The 21,863-nt window shown below is 41.9% G+C and overlaps 2 protein-coding genes across 3 annotated transcripts in view; one reads left to right on the top strand and one right to left on the bottom strand.

The window, feature by feature from the left end:
* Positions 1–10: 10 nt before the first annotated feature.
* cfap90 (cilia and flagella associated protein 90) lies at positions 11–4,025 on the top strand. The gene is made up of 3 exons (XM_062410414.1): positions 11–170; positions 1,149–1,265; positions 3,739–4,025. Exons 1-3 carry the CDS (start codon positions 36–38, stop codon positions 3,916–3,918), a joined length of 432 nt encoding a protein of 143 aa, XP_062266398.1. The 5' UTR covers positions 11–35; the 3' UTR covers positions 3,919–4,025.
* Positions 4,026–6,054: 2,029 nt separating this feature from the next.
* Positions 6,055–21,863, bottom strand: part of adcy2b (adenylate cyclase 2b (brain)) — a 50,598-nt gene continuing 34,789 nt past the window's right edge. Inside the window, exons 14-25 of one of the 2 annotated variants that reach the window (XM_062410359.1) lie at positions 21,454–21,551; positions 20,670–20,754; positions 18,864–19,001; positions 17,371–17,547; positions 16,130–16,314; positions 14,393–14,477; positions 11,824–11,982; positions 10,399–10,545; positions 10,155–10,262; positions 7,264–7,378; positions 7,009–7,133; positions 6,055–6,928 (exon numbers count right to left, since the gene is read on the bottom strand). In XM_062410359.1, coding sequence (XP_062266343.1) covers positions 6,776–6,928; positions 7,009–7,133; positions 7,264–7,378; positions 10,155–10,262; positions 10,399–10,545; positions 11,824–11,982; positions 14,393–14,477; positions 16,130–16,314; positions 17,371–17,547; positions 18,864–19,001; positions 20,670–20,754; positions 21,454–21,551 — 1,575 coding nt within the window. In that variant the 3' untranslated portion in view covers positions 6,055–6,775. Of the gene's footprint in view, positions 6,929–7,008; positions 7,134–7,263; positions 7,379–10,154; positions 10,263–10,398; positions 10,546–11,823; positions 11,983–14,392; positions 14,478–16,129; positions 16,315–17,370; positions 17,548–18,863; positions 19,005–20,669; positions 20,755–21,453; positions 21,552–21,863 lie in introns of both variants that reach the window. The other variant, XM_062410358.1, reaches the window with a different exon arrangement.

Raw genomic sequence — 21,863 nt, forward strand, 5'->3', positions numbered from 1 at the left:
CAGACGCCACCTCTGTTGCGTCTCTGAACTTTTACATGAACTTTGCTGTGAAGATGGACGTGTCCCTCCAGGCTCAGAGCAAACCTCTGTCCACCCTGTCCGCCTTCAGCTACATCCCGCCCCGACGAGGAGAACCAGAGGACATGTCGTACTTTCACCAGGAGTCCAAGGTGAGGCTGCTGCAGCTGTTTGCGTGTAGCCGACGAGCTAGCTCAGCTAACGATGCCTAACTAAACTATTAACATTCATAATTATATATGATTATGTTGGGACAAAATCACAAGATATAACAAGTTCAAATGTTCTACGCAACAACGACTAAATAATAATAATAATAATGATAAGGATCATGATGATCATAATAATAAAACACTACTTCTAGTAGTAATACAACACTACTACTACTAGCCATGTTTTATAGTGGCTAGTAGTAGTAGTGGGGGGGGGGGGGGGGGGGTATAAAGATGTGCGTGTTGCTTTTTTAAAGAAATGGCTAGTTTATTATCAGTATTATTATCATTATCATTTTTAGAGTTGTCTGCTCCAGACAAATGGATATTGCAATCTGTCTTATTTGTGAAATTAAATCCGGGAATATTCCTGAAATTTAAATGTGTCCCTGGAATATACAACAGTATACTATATGCTACTAACAGAAAACAAAAACATGTAAGGGGACCAAAAGCACGTCATATTAATAATAATAATAACAGACAGGTTAAATAGAATAACATTTACAACACACATGCAACAAAATAGGTGAATATAAAATGAGTAATGTCTATAAATCAAAACCTGTTTCTCTAAAGAAATAGATTTGTAGCTTATGTTTAAAGATTTCTGCACTTGAGCTCTCAGGTCCTCAGACAGATTGTTCCAGCGGCTTGGAGCAGAAACGCTAAAAGCTTCCTCGCTAAAGGTTTTAATCCTGTTCTGTGGAGCAGCCTGCTGAGTCTGACCAGAGGACCGAGAGTGTTGCTCTGCTTCATGTACTTTGAGCATGCGAGCCATTAATGTTGGAGCAAGACCAAAGTGGTCCTGAGAGGTGATTGCTGTGGTTGTTGCCTCGGTGTAACCTGCAGGAATGATGGCCCCCTGTCGAGGAGGGGCTTAGGATGCCAAACACTTGTTCTGTCTCCCCCCTGCAGGTCCCTGAAGTCTCCATGTATGACCGAGTGTACCACCAGGCTGAGGGTTACGATATGAAACTTCACCGGGACGACAGGAAACACTCTAAAGGAAGAGGACTGGACATAAACAAGGAGGTAGTGACCTCACATAAGTAGAACCTGCCTGAATTATCAGTTGGGTGCTAAAATCTGCTGATTTTAGACAAGTTGGGGGCAAAGGTTTGGAAAAATATATTTGGTCTTTATTTATTTTTTTTATTTATATTTATATATGCTATAAAACTTAAATTTTTGGTTAAATTGTAAAATATTGAGCCTTAGATACATTTCTTGGTCATTAGGGTTTGATAATGACATCTTAAGAACCATTGGCAAACATTTTCAGTGTATCAATATATGTACAACAACTGCATTGGACATGTTTTACCTCCTTATTGCAGTATCGGTATTGGAAACAATCCCAAATCCCCCAAAACATATAGGTCAAGCTCTACCTGTCTATGCTCATTATCAGAAATCTTTTTTTGTGTGTGTGATAAGCAGTCATGGGCCATTACTCAAAAATGTTTGTCTTGGAATAAAACGTTTTCTGTCATTCACTGTATGTAACATTTTTTTTAAACTTTAATTGATATTTTCAACATTTATAAAGTCATAGAGAACAAACAAGAGAACTGTTTTTGTTACACCTCCTTCGTTTCATCCATTCTCTCAGTTTTTATTAACTAATCTTCTCCACAGTGTTTGTCACCATTTTGGTTCTTAATAAAATTTCGTTTCTCCTACTTCTCTTCCAGCTGTCTGTCTTGTAGCCTTAGGGGATGTGCAAACTTTTACATTTCCAATTTTCTCAACAATCTCTATCCATTACTCTTGACTGCGAAGGTCCACTCTTCCCCATTTTTGTGTGAGGGCTTCTTACCATCAGCAATGTTTTAACCAGGCACCTATATCCCTTATTAGTATGTATATTTTATGTAGATTTTCAAATTCAAAACCATAATGACTAGGAATTTATTCACTAAACAGGCCATGCAGGCTTGAATATACATTGTATGTCAATAAAATAAACTGTTTTATTGGAATGCAATTCATCGTTCATCATCATCGCTGTTTCCTGAAAACCAGCAGAAAGTTCTGCTCATTGTCACAAACGCGTAACTTTCTGAGCTTTGCAGGAAAGAGGCAGTGGTGCTTTTCGAGTTTAATAATTCTGAAAGAGTATACATTTAAGGATGCATTATATTTCTAATGGGCCACTGCATTCTTTTTACCATGTGTTGGCTGACACATGTCTTTAAGTTTTGCGACATTTGTTATTTTTCTCTGCGGAGTAATTATTAAAGTAAGGCAAACTAGCTCACTGTGAGATACTGGGTCACTGAAAGCATAGCAGGTAGTGATCAAAGCAGCCGTACACACACACACACACTCACACACACTGCTAGGTTTATAAGTAGAGTGAGTTGAGCGGCTGTCAGCTCTGGCTGAATTAGGAGGTTTGTGTTTCTGTTAAAATAGTTGTGTGTCTTTTTTAATATACAACCCGTCAGAGAATCGATCGCAGCCGGGAGCAGGAACTTAGTGTTCTGAATTCGGAGTCAGTTTTCGAAAGTCTGTTGAAATACTCAGAGAAACTTGGCTGCTCTGTATAAGTTTCCCCCCAAAAAATGGTGTAGCTACTTGTTTCATTTGTTAGGACATTTTTCATTTCTGGCAATAATGTATCATATTACACTTGATTGCAAATGATCAGGTTTCCAAAGCTTTAGTATATGTATACAGTGTATTTACATACATGCTTTAACAGGTCATATTATGCATCATATTATCTAATTCATTTCACACACTAACACAGAAATGCACATTTTAGTCTGCACAACGTTCTCAAATTAATTCAATTCATAGATAATGTTTGCAAGTTAAACCTCAATCATAGAAACGGTCAGAAAAATTCAATAAGCCTCTAAGCACAAGTGGAACAAATCCTGTTAATGGCTCTTTTCCATTAGCACAGGCCAGTGAGTGGACGTGCACAATACATGGACGACACATCTAATTAGAATGCATTCATCACTATGGTTATTACTAAAACCAGTGATTTAAAAAAATTGTAAACAGTGAAAATGTTGGATTTTACTTCAAAATCTCCATATATATCCTGTAAATATCGTTGATATTCCTGTATGTAGGTAGTCAGGGAGGTCCAAAACACAGGCATATCAGTCTCTCTCTGAACGTATTGAGCAAAGTGTTTTACAGTACTTTGAAGTATCATGAAATTATCTATTCTACTTTGAAAAATTGTAAAAAGTGAAAATGTTGGACTTTACTTTGAAAAATCTCCAAATATATTCAGTAAAAATCTTTGATATTCCCGTATGTAGGTAGTCAGGGAGGTCCTGAACACAGCCATATAAGTCTCTCTGAACTTATTGAGCGACTGTTTTTACAATACTTTGAAGTATCCTGAAATAATCTATTCCACAGTGAAAATGTTGGACTTGAAAAAACATTTCATCATTAACATGACGTAATAAATATTAAATTGCACCATTCAAAACCAGAGCTTTGCATTTTGTGGCCTTGTTGTCCTTCTCACTCCCAGGAGAGGTCCAGAGCCGTGCCGGTGCTCTCCTCTTCAGTATACGGCCATCGTCCCGTTCCCGCCCTCGACGTGACGGGCCGTCAGTATGCACATGTGGCCTGTGTCAGAACCGAGTTCTTCATGAAAAATGGGATTATCTGGAATGTGGCGGAGGGATACGGATCAGTGGCCCCCCTCTAAACACCTGAAGTATATCGATGTATTCAAAGTGTTGCAGTTGAACCTTTATGTGATCAATCCGTAATTTGAATAAAAGCCTGAGATCACATCTCTTTGTGTTATGATAACTAAGAGTCTTGAATGGCTTCACATCATGTGCAGGGTCAGGTGGTTTATAAATCAGAGCCTTTTCTCCCGTTATCGCAGTTTGCTTCTCTGCCGTCAGTGTGGTGGTTTCTGAAAGACACTGAACGCCCTGAACAACGTTACTGAACTGACAGAGCCTGTTATTGAGGAAATCCCTTCCTGTTCGAAAGTCCTGCATGTGGTTGAAACACCGAACATTCAGGAGAGAGGAGCGATTTCAACCAGTCTCAGGGGAATATTTGGTGAAACTAACTTTTTTGCTGATTTCCTGAAGAAAACTTTAGCTCAAGTTTAGTTTCGAATTTAATAAACACAGAAAAAAAAGAGGAACGGAGATACATTTACATAAACTGCAAAAGTCCCAGTTTCATATTCTCGCCCCGGTGCCTTCCTCATGGTGGATTTCTCCTCCGTTCTCTTATGTAAATACACTTATTTTTGTGCTTCACTTACCTCTTTGATTTGCAACTTCTTTGATTCCTGTTTCTGTTTTCAGTTCTGAACCCATGCAACTGAGACCAAACTCCTCCATCATAGGATTGTTTGTGAGACTTTTCTAATTTGCTTTTGCTTTGTTCTCCGGCAGATCAGACCTTTTATTCTCAAACAGGGATGCAGTAATTCAATTTGTCTGCTGTTTATTTATTAGGATTAGGAGCTAATGTGCAAAGTGTGTGTTTCACAGCTCACAAAGCAAATTCATCCTCATACTTCCTTTCTGAACAGTCACTTGCTCACCTGTGTTTAATTGTATTCATCAGGACTGTTTCCTATAAATCCCCCTCTCATTCACTAACCGCTATAAACTACAGAGGACTTCTATTGAAAGGTTTATATAGTGAGCTCATCGGCGAAGGAAAAAACCCTTTCAGAAACTACTCTGCGCATTTTCTGTGCCAGCAATGACATCATTGTCGCAAGATATAATTATATATATATATATATATATATATATATTGTACAAGGTTGTCCGATATTAAACTTTACTATCAGCACTTAAAAAGAAAAGCATGTTGAACGACCATGTTATAATGTAGAAATAAACCTTTTGTTGTGCTGCTCCACAACTCAGATTGTCATGAAACACACCATGGCGTCATGAATATTTGGGACATAAACTTTTTTTTAATTGATCTTTGTAAATGCAGGAGAATATAACCCTGTCACTTTATCCCCACCATTATTCAGATATTCTTGATAAGAAGACGTTTCAAAGCACTGTGGGAAACGAGTCCACTATATAGTGTTTAACATTTTTTAACTTAACATTCAGAGAGCACTACAAAATGACAAATTCACTCTAGAGTGGACTATATAATGTTAAGTGAGGGATTTTGGTCACAGCCCAAATCAGCGGCAGCTCTTCATAGCTTCCATTGCTCTAATTCCTGTTCTGGTGTGTTTACCACACAGTCTGTCGGGTAGTTGTCAAGTGTGTCAACAGAGCTATTTTGTAAATAGACTCTTTCACAGCTTTTCACACACCCTACGTCTCTCTGGCTCCTGCTACCTGCTTGCTATTTCTGGTGTGTCTTTGACCACCAGCTTCCTGCCTGTTAATATAAGCATGTTTATTCATTATTAAAAGAAACTTCTGTGGATTTATTTCCTGATCGAGCCAAACTGACAATCAGGCCAAACGTGAGTGAGTCTGTATCTGTCTGTTCATACAGATACGCGTTATTGTAAAGAAATAGCACTGGAACAGTCAACCCTCCTCACAGAACCCTACAAATCTTAGTGTTTTTGCTAAGCCAACAGAACATGTTCTCATCTCACTAGCAGAGTTTGTAAGTATGTATTTCCCGAAATGTTGAAATGTTTGTTTAGCTTTTAATGTTAGAGCTACTGGGACACACTGGGAACCGAGCCACTGACTCTACTCATTCATTCTGTTCTGTTTGATGGCCACAATTACAGGAAAACCTGTTGATCATTTATTTGAACTGTGACAACATCTTGTGATCGTTGCACTTGGACTCGAACCACAGACACACAGACAGAGGACGCTGTCATTTATATACAAATGTTTAATGAATAACAAAAGAATGGCAGTGAACATGTACACACGTCGCTGTTTGTTTGGTTCCAAGATGGATCGTAAAAAAAAAAAGAAACCTCTTCTTTCCCCTTGAATCCTGTGGCTGAGTCCACCTCCTTCTCAGTAGGGACACAGACACAGCTCGAAAATCTTTAAATACAATTCACAGGCTCTGGCAAACTACCCATCACGCTGACTAACTGTTGGCATCCGCTCAGCTATACAACGATAAACTATTGTTACATCCATTTGGAATTAAATGGAAGAAAACTAGCCCACAATGCCAAACAGCCGTGCATATATATAAATTATAAAAAAAACAGCTTGGCATGGCTAATCTACTGAGCCCCTCACCACTACTATATTACAGACGGGCGACTGCAGTCCTTGAGAGCTGCACCTATTTAGCAAGCCTCTCTTTAGTCAGGCACTCCTCAGAGCAAAGTCCTTGTTACACTTGAGATGTGGAAAACGCGGCATTGAAGGACCTCTGCGGCGAACCTCGGCCCTGCTCTACGTCGCGGTGCTAAGGACAAAAGTTTTTTTTTTTCCGACAATTGTCTATCCAGGGCGCTGTAGACTGCTGGTAATGGGCTTTAGTTACAGCGCATGACAAATCACTTCTACGGCCACTTTGTGTTTATATGTGTGTGTGTGTGTGTGTGTGTGTCAGACTAATTCTTGGGTTACTCAAGGCATCACAGTCCCTTGTGACAGAGATCGGGTCATCTCCGTGTGAACAAAGAAGGTCTTCAGCTCCCCCTTGCCCTTCACATTGATGATGCCTCGACACGAACACATGTAGCCCAACGTTGACAGGATGAGACTGGTCTCCTCTGTCACCTGGGGGGGGGGACACAAAGACGTGACTACCTCACCGACACACCGTCAGACACACACACGTGTTTTATTAGACAGCTCACCTGTATTTTTCCCAGGACCCCGGTGGTCTCCATCCTACTGGCCACGTTTACACTATTCCCCCAGATGTCGTACTGAGGTTTCTGGGCCCCGATAACTCCTGCAATCACTGGGCCGTGGTTTATCCCTTAAAAAAAAAAACACACACACACACACACACACCACCAATGAAATCCTGAACAATCACCAACTCTTGAGTTTGAATCTTTGTGTGAAAAAACTGTGTGTAAAACCGTGCGTGAAAAACGTGTCCTCACCAATTCTGAGTCTGAAGTCGTTGAAGGAGTGTTTGTTGATGACGTCTAGTTTCCCGACTAGAGCGAAAGCAAACTCCACCATCGTGCCTATGTGCATGTACTGTCTGTCATGTTCCTGTGGGGGAAATGCAGAGAGAAATGAGAAACCCATTGAAGGAGCTGTTTGAACTGTATATCTCTGAGAATATCTAACTGACAAATAAGCAGTGACAACCTGGGATGACTAAATACATATAGGAGCATGATCCCCATGAGCGACAACCTCATGCCCCGTACACACCTGGAATCAACATGTGGTTTCTGGGATCGGCTCACAAGCGGACAGGTCTGAGTGCCTGGTTCACCAACATCTTAATCTTAAATGCATCTTGATCTTAATGTGTGAACGAGCCAAAAGGAGATAGAGCCAAGAGGCGATAGAGAGACGAGTCAGGAGAGTGTGAATGAATCTTGTGCAGCTGCGATGATAAGACAGATTTAACCAAATAAGGAAAGTTTCGATCATTATGTGGCGGTCGGTGTCGATATTGTGGCAGTTGTCAAAAACAAATCAACGAGAAGAGAAACAATACTTTTTATTCATAGAGAAACTGCAGCGGGTGGGTCAGCTGAGTATGCGGTCCTTCATATGTGGCCCGGACCACCTCCGAATGTGGTCTTGCGTGATCGTATCGCTACTCGACCTCAGTGCATTCACACCTGTACTTAGAGCTGTCCACTCGAGATCGAATCCCAAGAACCACATCTTAATACCAGGTGTGTACGGGGCCTCGCTTTCATGAAGCGTGTTTACTATTGTAGCTTGTTGCATTGACATTAAACCATATATCCTGTTGCCTCTTTGGATTTTTTGAAGAAGTAAAACATTCTGGAGCTCATTTTTGTAGCTCTGAACGGACTGCACTGTATATTTTTGCTCTGTTCATCAATTGCAGCTGATAAACTCCTCCTACAAACAGCGATTGTCCAATCCTAGTGGTTTGTCCGTAACAGGCGCAGCAGCGTGTCAAGCTTTGGTGTGGTGGAGATGTCAAAGGGATGAGGACAAAACAACAACAAAACTCATTTATTAAAATTAGCATTAAGAGCGTTTGGATGTCGGAGCTCTAATCTTATAATGTCCTTTCCTCAACTAAAAAGATGAAAGCTAAATTTCCTAGGAAAGAATCAAACAGTGACAACGTTTTCTGGTGTCTCATATTCGGTGTAGAAAACATACCTGGAAACATGTTACGTCGGAAGAGCCGCAAGTAGGCCAGTGACTAAGTTATGGAGGTCATTTATTATCTCTTTTTTATATTTTTACCTCTGAATAAGAGGATGTTTTCACCCTGTCCATTTATTGTTGCTGTTTGTTTCTTTGTTGGCAAGATTAAACAGAAAGGAACGAAAACAGATTTCCATGAAACTTGATGGAAGGAGTAAAGGTCAAGGAAGAACCCATTAAATGTTGACATTATGAGTGCGTTTCCCCAGAACATGGTTCATGGATCTTGATGAATATGAAGCTGATATCTATGAGTGTGTGAAATCCTGGTGCAGCTTGACTGATTTTAAGGAGACGGTTGGGCCTTGGTGCAGGTTCAGTGTGTGCTGTACGAGTGCCTTTAACTTCTTCCTTCTCCGGGAACTGAACAACGTTCCTGTGCCAATTGAATGGAATGAAGTTACTGACGCAGGCATCAAGCCTCCATTGCTTCCATGACATGTGTCTTAACATCACACTATGAAAAGGAGCGTGTCCAACCAGCTGGTGGGAGCTGGGAAGTACCCAGGACTGCTGCAGAGACACTTGACCCCAGCTGCCGTACAAACTGCAGTACATGTACAAGTGAAGACTGGACTTTGGGGTCATAGGTCAGATCAGTGGTCATTGTCTAAACATTTCTTCCTACAATGACATCATCATGCATTACCACTAATCTTACGTTAAAGCGTTTTAGTCCGTTTTAACTTTTGAGTATAATTACTGCACTTTGCATTTGAATGACATTAGAACTGAATGTTGCTCTTACTCCTGATCTCAGTGTCATGAAGTAATTCTTCACAAACCTAACCCTAACCCACTGTGCTCCATACAAAATCACCTTGTTACAACCACACATCATGAATTGATTCAGATTGCAATCTTATCATCAAACTTTGGACGGCCGCCTGAAGATGAAACAGTGTCTGGCCGCTTATGAAAATGTCTGTCTGGTTGGGACGTCTGTAGAGAGCTCACATTGACCACTGCTCCACTGACTTTGTTTCTCAGACAGTTACCATGTTTCATACGCCCGTCTTTTCGAGCTCATCCTCTGTGACAGATGTCAAGAATTGAAAGAATGTTTTCCAGGCAAATACATTTTTTATATCCTCAGTTTTGCGTCATTTCCTCTGCGGCAGCACAACATGTTAGAGCAGCCTTTATGTCATAATCCTAATATTTCCTCTAAATGTGATACAAGTTTATGAACCATGAAGCAAAAACAATGGGACCATTTAAAGATTTGTCTTTTTACACCACAATGTGCTGCCCCTTTTCTGAATGATGATCTCACCAGCTGCCAGTGAATACACTGATGTCTTCAGATGAGTGTCGTAATGAATCACTAATGCTTCAATAGTATTGGTGGCACATTTTATAGAGCAACCCACACACAGCTTCCAAATGTATTTGGACAGCGCCAAATACCTCGTCATGTTTTGTGAACCCTAAACGAGAAATGACAAGTTCTCTGAATACAAGCTCAGAGCTGTCAAAACTGTGCTGGCACTCTGAAATGGGACGATCCTGAAAAGCAGCTCTGGTCCTCTGTAATCAAATAAAACTCCACCTTTGACCTGAAACACTTAAATATGTGTGGCTGTCCACATGTGTCTATGTGTGCTTGTGTGTAGAGGCGTGCCTGTGCGCACTCGGGTCCTGGCGTCACATTGAGTCCAGTTGCAGCCATGTAGGTGCTGCCGATGGTCTTTATCTTCTCCACGCCGCTGAACTTTGGCTTGGACAGCAGCTGAGGACCGAGCCGAACACGAGGAGGAGCAGAAAAAAAACAACATGTGATGTCAGCTGATACCGATGGCCTCCGCTCAAAGCAGCAGGAAAAACATTGTGACACAGCCGAGCTTATCAGCAGGCGAGGAGTTTACCTCATCAAAGTCTGCTATGATCTCGTTGAGAAGACGGAGACACTCCAGTCCTTCCTTGTTGACATCAGACTCCGTGTAAAACTCTTTGAAGTCCGGGATGGAGGCGAACATCATGCACACCGACTCGTATGACTGATGATACAGATCCTGATCAGTGAAGGAAAGAAAGAAAATCAATCAGCCAAACAATGACCCTTTAAATGAATGAGATAAGACTTTGATCCACTCTCCGGGGACACTGCAGAGGCAATATGGTGAAAACATCCGTCACAGGGAGAACTGACGTAAGAGAAAAGCAAATGGGGGCAACAAGCACAACCTCAAATTTACAACACTGGAGCTAATTAAGGAGAAATATAGGAAAGGGAATTATGTTAGTATGATAGCAAATAGGTTACATCAATTACAGTATGTATATTGGGACAGCACACAATAGGGGCAGAGCATGGAGCGAGAAAGAGAGGACTAATGTGTTTGTGAAACTATGGTGGGAAATAAAGTGATGCAAGTTGTGTGTAAGAGATGAGGAACTAAAATAATGAGCTGACAAAAGACGTGAATTGACAAAGCTGAACAGGGACGTTTTTTTTATAGACTATATATAAAGATGGAAGCCAAAGTGCCTTGGTCGCGCCCTGGTGGCCAGTTGCAGTATAGGTAATAAACCCTGCCTCCTCCTTGTCGGTGGATGGGACATGGGCCAATCTTAAAAGTCACAAGGCATGTCAAATCATAATAATAATTTTAGTTTGTTATTTGATGCTATAAAAACAGGGTGAAACGTCACGACTGACAGCTGAGACTGACTCGTGATTGGCCAAGCGTGTGTATGGGTGGGACATCCACACCGCGACTCGCTCCCTGATTCGTGAAGTTTCCTCTGGCTTTGTCACGTGAGCAAAAAAAAGGTCATCATTCCCTGAAGAAGTGGACAGAAATCTATGGAACGTTTTATGGAGAAAGTGTTGCAACTGTCACAAATTTGCAATTTTAATGATTTGCTAAATACTCGCAGGCAAAATATATGCAAGTCATATCGTTTCTTCAGCATGCCACACCTGTCTGGTGAAAAAATGTACTGTCTTGGCTATCGTCCACTGAAAGCACAAATACTCCCAGAATTAAGTGTAATGCTGAACTGTAGATCAGTAAAAAAATAACTGCGTTCATGTCCAATATTCTGGATGTAAACTTTAAAATACCACGAATTATAAACAGAGCTTGTCAAAGCAGCAGCACTTCTGCATCTCAAAGCCTCGGAGCATGAGGGATATACATTATTTTGTGAGCATGACTACAAAGTTGGTGAGTCCAGCACAAAAGGAGCTGGGGAAAGAATAAACAAGCACTGGAAAAGGGAGCAAAAAACGCGAGGAGATGATACCGATGAGGTGAAATAAAATTCATATTTTTTCTGGAATTCACCTCATTTTTCCAGTTGCGCCCCAGGAAGTGTTCGGCGACGTGCGCCGGCAAAACATTCTCCAGCAGAACCCGGTTGAGGTTCTCCATGGTTTCGATCTCCTCACACTCCCTCTTGAACTTGTCCCTCCACAGGAAGTCCAACCTACAGTAATATTCATTCTGTTACAGGAGGACACAGAGTAAAGAGACACCTGCGTCATTCACACCGAGCACTCCGCTCCACAGCTACAGGCCACAGTAGAAACCGCCACCGGATTTAACTCAGTTTTAATTTACAGGGAAGTTCTGTTATTTGATTTGGTCCGGAGGTTGAATGGAGAAAAAACAAATGCATCGTCTGTAGAACAGACACAGATAAAGAAAAATAAATAATAAATACATTTATACACAATGAAAAAAACAGTTTGCAATGAAAAGGCTATTTATGTATTTCTACATTCAGTTACTTATTTACACATGGATTTATTTGTATATTTATGCATTTATTTACTTCCGTATTTTGTGTCCATATGCTACTAAGGTAGATGGTCTAAACTGAGTCTCCAACTTGATTGGTTAGGAAGATGTGGTCGTCTGGTCTACTAGTTCTGCTTAGAGTCGGCCAGTACATGGGATACACCTGAACAGTTCATGCTAAGGAAAGTTGATTACAGTGCTGTAACCAATCAGGGTTTAGACTGATTTAGGTCTGTCAGCACACGGACACAGAAAATGGCAATACACAAATAAATGTGGAAAGAAGTATTTGGAGCAGTACAGAAATATCAAATTATTTCTTTCTTTCCACTTTTGTCAATTGCTTGTCCTTCATAGCCACAGAAAGTGTCCATGGCATTAGAGCGTTTTCCTACAAACGGCCTGTCTGAGTCTCCTCTTATCATCATCGCCAAACTGTTTATAGGAGTTCCAAAAACAGTAAAACCAACTGAAACTAAATCGAGAGCGTTCATGTCCCAATAGAACGACACTGAAAAGCTCCAATATCGTTGCTTCAGGAAAGCGCGAGGACATAGGACTGTTTTGCATAAAAGATAGCCACCGCTTGTTTTGTTTATTCATGCTTACGGGACTTCTGAACACAGTGAATATGTCAGCAAGACTCATCTTTCGGGGTCAAAACATCCCGGCAGTGTGAGTGGGATCAGATTGGGGGGGGGGGGGGGGGGGGCCTTGAACACCCCACCATTATGCTCATATATATCTTTGAGAGCTGCAGGCTACCTGTGGGCCGGCCGCTTCAGTGTGTGCGTGGGTGTGTGTGGGAGCATTATTCAGTCTCCCGTGACATATCTTTCATGTGTGTGGGTAGCCGTCTGGGTGATGTATGTGGCGTTGTGTATTTTTTCCTTTTGGATTGAAGTATGGTGCCAATCTAGAGGACTCTACCAGTGCAGCTCTATGCTGAGATCTGGTGCTGTACAGTCGATAGCCTGAGGCTCGCGGAAAAATACAGATTCGCTTCGAGCCTTGGAGGAGGATAGTCGCCTGAGCCATCTGTGTGTGCCTGCATGTGTGAATGTACAGTTTGAGTGTTGAAAACAGGAACTCCAGGAGTCCACAAACTAGGCCAGAAGACTCATTCCAAATGCTGTTTAGAAAAACCGCTAACAAGCTTGTGAATGAGCTTTGCTCCATCGTGCAGCAGTTCTTGTGGGATAAATTACAGATGCCTCCGTTCTCCTAACCTGCTTTCTCCTCCCTCTGACTAAATTGCAGGGAAAGGACTCATTAGAGTGGATGATTACAATTTTGTAAGGCAAATTTTTGTAAGCAGCAGGCTGAAAGCATGTGAAATTGGAAGCGGTTTGACCCTGCGTCCTCATATCCGGCACAGATTTTCACACATCTGAGTCGAGAGCCTAGGGTGACGCCACTCTGAACGCCCTTGATACCCTTGAATTATTTTCATGTCAACTGATGCACTAATTTATTTTCAAATTACATCTGGAACGACAAACCCTGTTGCCACTGAACGGAAAACTTAGTTTTACACAGGAAAGTTGTGCATCAAAAACAAATGCCTCCCCTCCCTCCTAGTGACGGTGACCCAGAATGCGAACAACACATTGAGCCGTTTGGATCAACGGCGGCTCTCTGGGGAGCCCCCGTTTTGGGTACAGAGACTCAGGGGGAAGTCTTCTTGTCCAGAACATCTGTTCTGGGGTCACGTATGATGGATGGTATCCCAATGCACAGCAGATCTGTGTCAGCGGAGCCTGGGTCTCATATGGAGGCAGTGGGCCAGGCTGGCTCAACAAAAAGTATTTTGATCATTTAGCATTCTGAGCCAAATCTTTGAAAGCAGGTTCACTCGCTGTCACTTGTTTTTGTGGAACTGGGTGAAGATCATTTCAAATCCTCTGATATCAGGACTCTTGTCAGACACAGATTTTCTGTAAAACAAGATTCGGCAGCAGCCCTGAATGACCGAACAGAATGGACACAACTGTAGTGACCCAGATAAACTTCTAACCTATAGGCTAGAAAATGTAGGCTGTTGCTTTATATTACTGTTATGTAGTAATGTCTGGTTATATCATTGTGCCGGTTAGTTAGAAGGACTACTGACCTGCCTGGCCAACACCAGCAGGGTGACGAAGAAGATGAAGAGCGACACGGAGCCCATTGTCTTCAGATCCTTCAGGACTCCTGGTCTGTAGAGTGAGAGAGAACAATCAACACACTGTTGATCATTGGCTGTCAGAGTGTGGCGATATCATGTAATCCACAAATCCTTTGAAAACAATGACAACAACAATGATATCATCATAATAAGTGTTGACTGTTTAATGAAAGCCTGATCTATCTTATTCTAATTCTGCCCCATAGCTATGACAAAATGACATATCAGTGAGGGACATAATTGCACAGGTTACATTTTTTTCTCGAGTTAGTCAAAGATACGACACAGTGGTTGTATGACTCCGCCCACATTACAGTTTCTATCTACATTCTCTTCTCAGACTCACATGAGGTTACTGTTACCTTTGAACACCTGAAATTATTCCCTGAAATTCCTAAGACAGACTTGAGATGACCTAGAGCCCGAAATACACTGTGATTTTGACCTTTGACCACCCAAATCAAATCATTTAATCTATGAGTCTAAACAAACATGTGTACCAAATTTCAAAAGATTCTCTTGAGGCATTCTGAAGATAATGTGTTCAGAGTCTAAAAAGGACACAGTCCCAGTGACCTTTGACCTCCAAATCCTAATAAGGTCCTCCTTGAGTCCAAGTAAATGCTTGTGTAAGATGTTGTAAAATTCCATTTGGTTGTTCCTGAGATATCACATTCTCAACAACATTAGGTCACTTTGACCATGACCTTTTAACCTTTGACCACCAAAATCTAAATAGTTCCTCGTTGATTCCAAATGAACCTTTGTAGTAAATTTGAGGAATTTCTCTCGAGGCGTTCTTGAGGTATTGTGTTCACAAAGTATTCAAACGTGTTCCGTGAGGTCGCAGCAACTTTAACCTTTGACAACCCAAATCGAATCAGATCATCCTTGACTTGTCTGACCGCATTCAAGCGATGTTCATGTTCAGCATAAAAATATAAGCACAGGGCTACAAAGAGAAAAACTAAAATGTCAGCACACAAAATAGGATCCGTAATCTCAATATCCACCTTCAGCTTATTAAATGAGCAAAACTCTGACTGTTAGGGTGATCACCCTATAATGATTGGAAGTCCATAATATTTACAAGGTATACAGTTTGGTCCAACTTGAAATAGAATGATACTTCCTATGTATTCTGTAAAAGTAATCAGAGCTTAACAGGTTTTCATCACGGTTTCAGAATCATTGCGCCCTTACTAATAAAGCCATGAGAAACAGAGAGTGGAATATTGGCTTGAGATGAAAAGTTTTTTCAATCGTCCCTCCTGCTGCTCTCAAAACTTTTTGCATAATGGGATTTTCTGCAGCGATTCTCCAGCTGTCAGTCAAATGTGGAAAAATGAATTCAGCTCAATCAACACAAAACCGCTGTATCTCATTCTGCCGCTCGTAATCTTCCTCTCAGTGGTTCCACTTGATCGACAGTCATACGGGAGGGTGCTACCTCAGCAGTAGTCCTTCCCCGAAGACTGACGTCCGGTCTCATTAGTCATTATAATAGGCTCTGCTCGACTGACGCGAGCAAGCTGCAGGGTCGGAAGGTGCAAGGGGTTTCAAACAGATACCGTTTGAAACTCTTTCATTATTGCTCAGGACGTGTGTGTGTGTGTGTGTGCGTGTGTGTGTGCGTGTGTGTGTGCGTGTGTGCGTGCGTGTGTGTGTTATTTTGAAGTCTACCTTTCCAGTTCGTTCGTGGGGTACAGTGCTTTGCTAAATCCGTCCAGCAGAGAGGAATGCGTCTGCAGGATGATGATGTTGTAGATCACGACGGCCACCAGCATCACCACCATCTTCAGCTCGTAGTTGATCCTCAGGAACACTGAGCAAGACACCAGGCCCAGAATACAACAGTAGATGAAGTACTGCAGACAGAAAGAAAGAAGGCGAGTGACTCACAGTGTGACACGGTGAGATAGTAGATAAAAAAGATGGGGACGGGGCTTTATTGCTGCTCAAACGGTCGTGAGTCAGCTTTGGAAGCAAGAAGAGGACTGGTGTTTGCTGACAGCAGATTATATCAGTGTTCATATACAACAAACACATTTTGTTTGTACAACACCTGAGATGAACCATGGTAATTCTGTATATCGTGTCTATGTGTTTGAAAAGGCGTCAACCTTGCTTAACAAAGCCGTGAGCCTGAAGTATTCCTGTGTCAGACCCCCCCCCCCCCCCCCCCCACCCCCCCGAAGTGACAGTTTCCTTATTGCTCGGTGTGAGATATGAAACAGCTTTCCAGAAGTTTGGAAACAACTGACACAACTGTCTCTTCATTCTAATTTTCACACCAACATTATCTAGATTTTATAATTGATATCACTTCAATACAATACGTGTTGTAAATAAAGACAAATAAGTGCCGGTATGAATTTTAATCACACACAGCAACAGCATGGGAGCTAAGTAGATTACGTTTAAAGCAGTCGTCCCAAGATACATAATTTGTATTGGATTTGGCTGCAACACTGTTCACCCCTGAGACTTCAAGTGATTTGTGGATTCAACACTTCACCCACCCCTCCATCAGCAAAGTGGTGAGTAGATAATGAGTGAGTTTTTAATCTTTCGGTGAACTAGCCCTCTAATAAAAATGTAATGTGCTACCAGCGGTGTGTATTTATTATTGTTATTGTTTATTATTGTTATAGTTATTATTTGGCCTGTGATCAGCATGTCATGTAAGTATGGATAAGGTGGAGTGTAGCCTATACCTTTATGGTCATTTTGTTTATTAATTGTTGATGTTATTTTATGCACAACCATAGGTAGCGAAAATAAATATATCTAATAATCAATTAAATCTATTACATTTTGCAGTTTAAGATGTCATCTCATTTAAAGTTTTTGGACACTGATTATCAATCATTTGTCATTCACATATTCAGCCCATGATGTTGACCTCTCCCTGTTGTACTTACTGGCAGATAAAATTTGTTTTCTCCAGTGTCTTGTTCCTGGTAGTCCAACAGGCTGTCATTACTTTGATTTACAAGCTCAGTAATGATTTGCAGAGCAGGCGGTGTGGTTGTCAGGACTTCAGGGGGAGCAGTTGTCGGGACGTCCTCCAAAGATCCTCCAGGATCTTCTACGAAGAACTGACAAAAGGAAGAAGATCAAAGACTCGTTTGGGGACTTTATTGCGTAGTCAGCGTCTGCATATAGAGGGACGGGGGTATGACAGGAAGCGAGGGTCCCCCAGGCAGGAATCGAACCATGTTGTTATGTGTTATGCTTTAACCACAAGGCCACTGGATGTCCCCCGGATGTCCCATAGGGCAATAGGTTACATACATGGCCGACATGTCAGACAGCCTCAACTGCATTCCATCCTATCTGTGCTGTGAATATTTATATGAGCTATCTCACTCATGACTATCGGCCGATCCTTATATATATACTACATCCTTATATAACAGAAAACCTAACAAAGACTAAATTATTTTGTTGGCGTGGCCCCGCCCATGATGATCATAAGACTCATGGTAAATCGGTACAGCCATTATCATGAATGGAATACTCATCCTTTATGTCTATGACCATCGTACCTTCAGAGCCTTGTTATGATACACTATAAAGCATTATTCACAGTTATAGTAATTTTTTCAATCCATTCGTCATGGGCAGTGATCTATGTCAGGAATTCCTGAAAAATCATGATATATTAATGTTTGCATCAAGATCATACAGCAGCGTTGGATTAAAGAGAGATTTGACGAGAGCTTGAACTCACCTTGTGCTGTTAGAGTCGTATTTATCATCAAATTCAACGATGTTGAGTCGGTTCATATTTTTAGTACGAACAGTCTATGTCTTAGGACGCTTAGAGGGCCTACTAAACATCTAGCGATAATGCACTACTACTCTTCCACTGTTGGAAAAATCTCCAGCTCAGATGCTTTGTCTATGACTCTGACAAATAATTCGCAGAACTTAATACTTTGTAGTTATTTAGTTTTAAAAGAAGCATACCATGCTCATGTGAAGGTGGATGAGTTTAACTTGAAGTATTACTTGAAAAGGTTTACATGCTCGAATGTTCAGAAAACACATCACTTTCATTAATCTGTCCTTTGCTGCAGCTCCATGTTCAAGATAAGCTTTAAGTGTGTGAGTCACGCTGCAATTTCACCGCCGCAATGCTAGTGGCCGGTTTCTGCTCCGCTTATTTCAAATTCTCTGGCGTCTCTGTTTACTTCAATTGGCGAGTAGATTGTGTTGGAGTTGTAGCTGATAGATGTTGAAGAGCAATTACTCTTTCTGAAAGAAAAGCAACAAATAAAAAAAAAAGAGACCTGTCCATGCACTGTGCCACTGCAGCCGGGGTCACGACCTGCAGTGACCCACACTGCTCCACAGTGAGCACAACATGCAACCGTGGACAAAGCACAGGTTCACCATGTTAACTTCTCACCATGTTGAAGACAGCCATCACCAGGATGAGAGCAGTGGTCGTCATGGTGAGCACCAAACGCAGCCAGGGGTTATTGGTGACAATGATGCGGGAGGAGGTGGGGAACCAGGTGAGAGAGCAGAGGGACCCCTTCCTCCCCTGCTGAGGACGCACAGAGGGACAGAGATGGTAGATGATTGGAGGATGAGGAAAGAGAGTGAAGCAGTGGATGGACTCCACTGATTTCCGCTCATACTAATAGACAGCTGGCTCTCTTGAGACTCATATAAATATGAAGATACTGGCTCTGTGCAGATATTCCCTCTGATCCTCGTTTAACAGAGGGAGTTTTACGTCTTACATTTTCTGAGCACTTGCATGTTTCTTATTTTCGCTCCTTCTACGAGCAACAGTTCCGCTCATCTGACCTTAAAAGACACGGATTAAGAAATGGGTTTGAGCACAATAACCCTGCGTAATGCACAATTTCACAGACGAACAGCGCGCCTCCTGTAACTTTAACATGCCTCTTTAAAGATGACTTACACGAAACCGGCCCAGGAGCATATAGCTAAAGCATGCGCGCACACACTCACTGAGAATGTAAGACACGGCCTCTCATTACACAGTGGGGTGCTCCTTCACCAGTGACCACAGCAGTATTTACTGAGAACACATTGAGTGTGAAATTGATGGTTAGTCCAAACTCGTCAAACATGATCTCTCTCTCTCTCTCTCTCTCTCTCTCTCTCTCTCTCTCTCTCTCTCTCCCTCTCTCTCTCTCTCAGTGTATGCAGCTGATATCTGGGTCAGGACACACCCTTGGTTATTTATATACTCCCACTTAATTAGAGGTGACCCACTTACTGGGTGCCATGGCTCTCTTGAGGAGAAGGAAAAGAAAAATGGGTAAAGGGGGGAGAATTCATTCATTGATTTTCCATGAAACACTTGCGGCAAGTAGCTGTCGCAGCTCGGTAACAAGCCCCATCGCTCCACTTCACAACACAATGCCGGTGAATGGAAGAATTATTGTACAGCCGGCAGAAGGAACAGCTCGCTTAAACCTTATATCTATTGGCTGCAGCTGATGCCATGTTCCAAGAGCAACACAAAACACAGCGCAAATAATTTTACAGTAAAAAGTTACATAAATTTAAATGTTTGCTTAGCGACACAACCCTCTACGCTAGACCACAATTGCCCGATACAGACACCATGAAGTTGACAATCTAGTTGAGCTCATTTAAAAAAAATGAGTTCGTATTTAGTGATATATATTAAGGTTGAGTGATAACTGATGCACGCAAAATTTCAGACACTTAAGACAATTAGCACATAAATAATTGAAAAGAAGAATAAACAGGACAAGCAAAGTTAGGCATCCAATATGACTTGAAACCTCGGAGCTGCTCATTACTGCTGCTCAGTTATTTCTGGAGGTGAAAGAGACCGAAAAGGCAAAGTAAATGTAGATTTCCTGAATGGCTTCATGGCAGATCGGGCAAATATGTGTTTCTTCTCTGAAAACAAAAGGTAACTTTGATGTATAAGTAATTAATGTGCACATGATTCTACATAAAACATGTTCAGGAGAGAGGTTGCTGAAATCTTGGAGCAAGTAAGTGGATCAATGCACAAAAGTATAAAGACAACTACACTGAGCTCTAAAGAATGAATGGTGACAAATGTATTGACACTTGGAATAACCTGACAAGTATGTGCTGTATGTGTAAACGTATTATTTACTTATTTTATTATGCATATTCTATCCTCAAGCAGAGATTCAGCAAAGACAGGCGACTGCAGTTGTGTGTGCAAACCCACCAGAATGTGACCAGCAAAACAAAGGAGCAGGATCAGAGCCAGCACCAGGAATGCCAGGCCAAAGGAGATCCCCAGCACAGCAGTTCTGTAACACACACACACACACACACACACACACACACAAACACACACACAAACACACACACACACACACACACACTACTTTAAATCCACTTGGCACCTCTTGGCCCGCTGCTGTTACATCCAGGCTCATAATTGTAAAGAAGGTCCTAACATGATCTTCCTCAAACCTGTAATTCATTTGCAATGACTAAGCAGAACAGTGGATTGTATAGCAGTACAGTGTGTGTATGTTTTCTGAGGAGGAACCCAGCACATGTGATTTAAGGATCCCTGCCATAAAACAGATGCCGCCATGTCTGTACTTGCACAGCGATGCTGCGACAAACCGAGCGAAGATAAAGAGAGTGAGACAGAGGTGAATTAGAAAATCAATGGCCTCTCAGATGCTGAATCACACCTCTGGTTCCCAGGAGCAGTAAATTAGCAAGGCTGTGAATTTCTCTCTATGCAATTAAAGAGAAGGCAACACTTCGATTCACCTCGTCTGTAATGACTAGCAGACACGGTGCCCCTTCATCTCGACCTGCTTTTTAGCATTCAGCCTCTTGCTCCCCTGCCTCTTTCATTCTCAGCGCTGCCTTGTTGATGAGACAGCTGGCGTCAAATGGCTTCCTCACATCAACCCGCCGCCACAGCTGTAGTCGGCTGATGCCACGGGGGAATGTGCCATGTAATCTCCGTGAAGGGGTGCAGGACTTACTTAGGCAAGACGAGGACCTGCACGATGAATATGCAGCAGAAGATGAGGCAGGCGCAGGTGACGTAGTACTTGAAGGCTGGTAACGTGGTGGATCTGTACTGTTGAGAGACGATAAGGCAAAAGAAAAAATTGGGAAATTGTCAAAAAAGATGACACACAACAGCCGCTTTCAGACGTGCACTGAACTCCAGATCATCTCCGTGGCAATCTGTGGGGGGGGGGCTGTGTGTGAGAAGGCGAATGGAAGCAAATTGAGTTTCTCCTGGCAGCTCAGTAAAAAACTGTCAACATAAGCCCGAGTGGGAACACAAAGCGAGATCCACCGGAGGCGGACGTATGTGACAGATGAGAAAAAATGAAAACAACAAAACAAAAAGAAAACAAATATCTCAGGATGAATAGATACACGT

Source organism: Platichthys flesus, chromosome 17, assembly GCF_949316205.1.
Source record: "Platichthys flesus chromosome 17, fPlaFle2.1, whole genome shotgun sequence".
NCBI classification, from domain to species: domain Eukaryota; kingdom Metazoa; phylum Chordata; class Actinopteri; order Pleuronectiformes; family Pleuronectidae; genus Platichthys; species Platichthys flesus.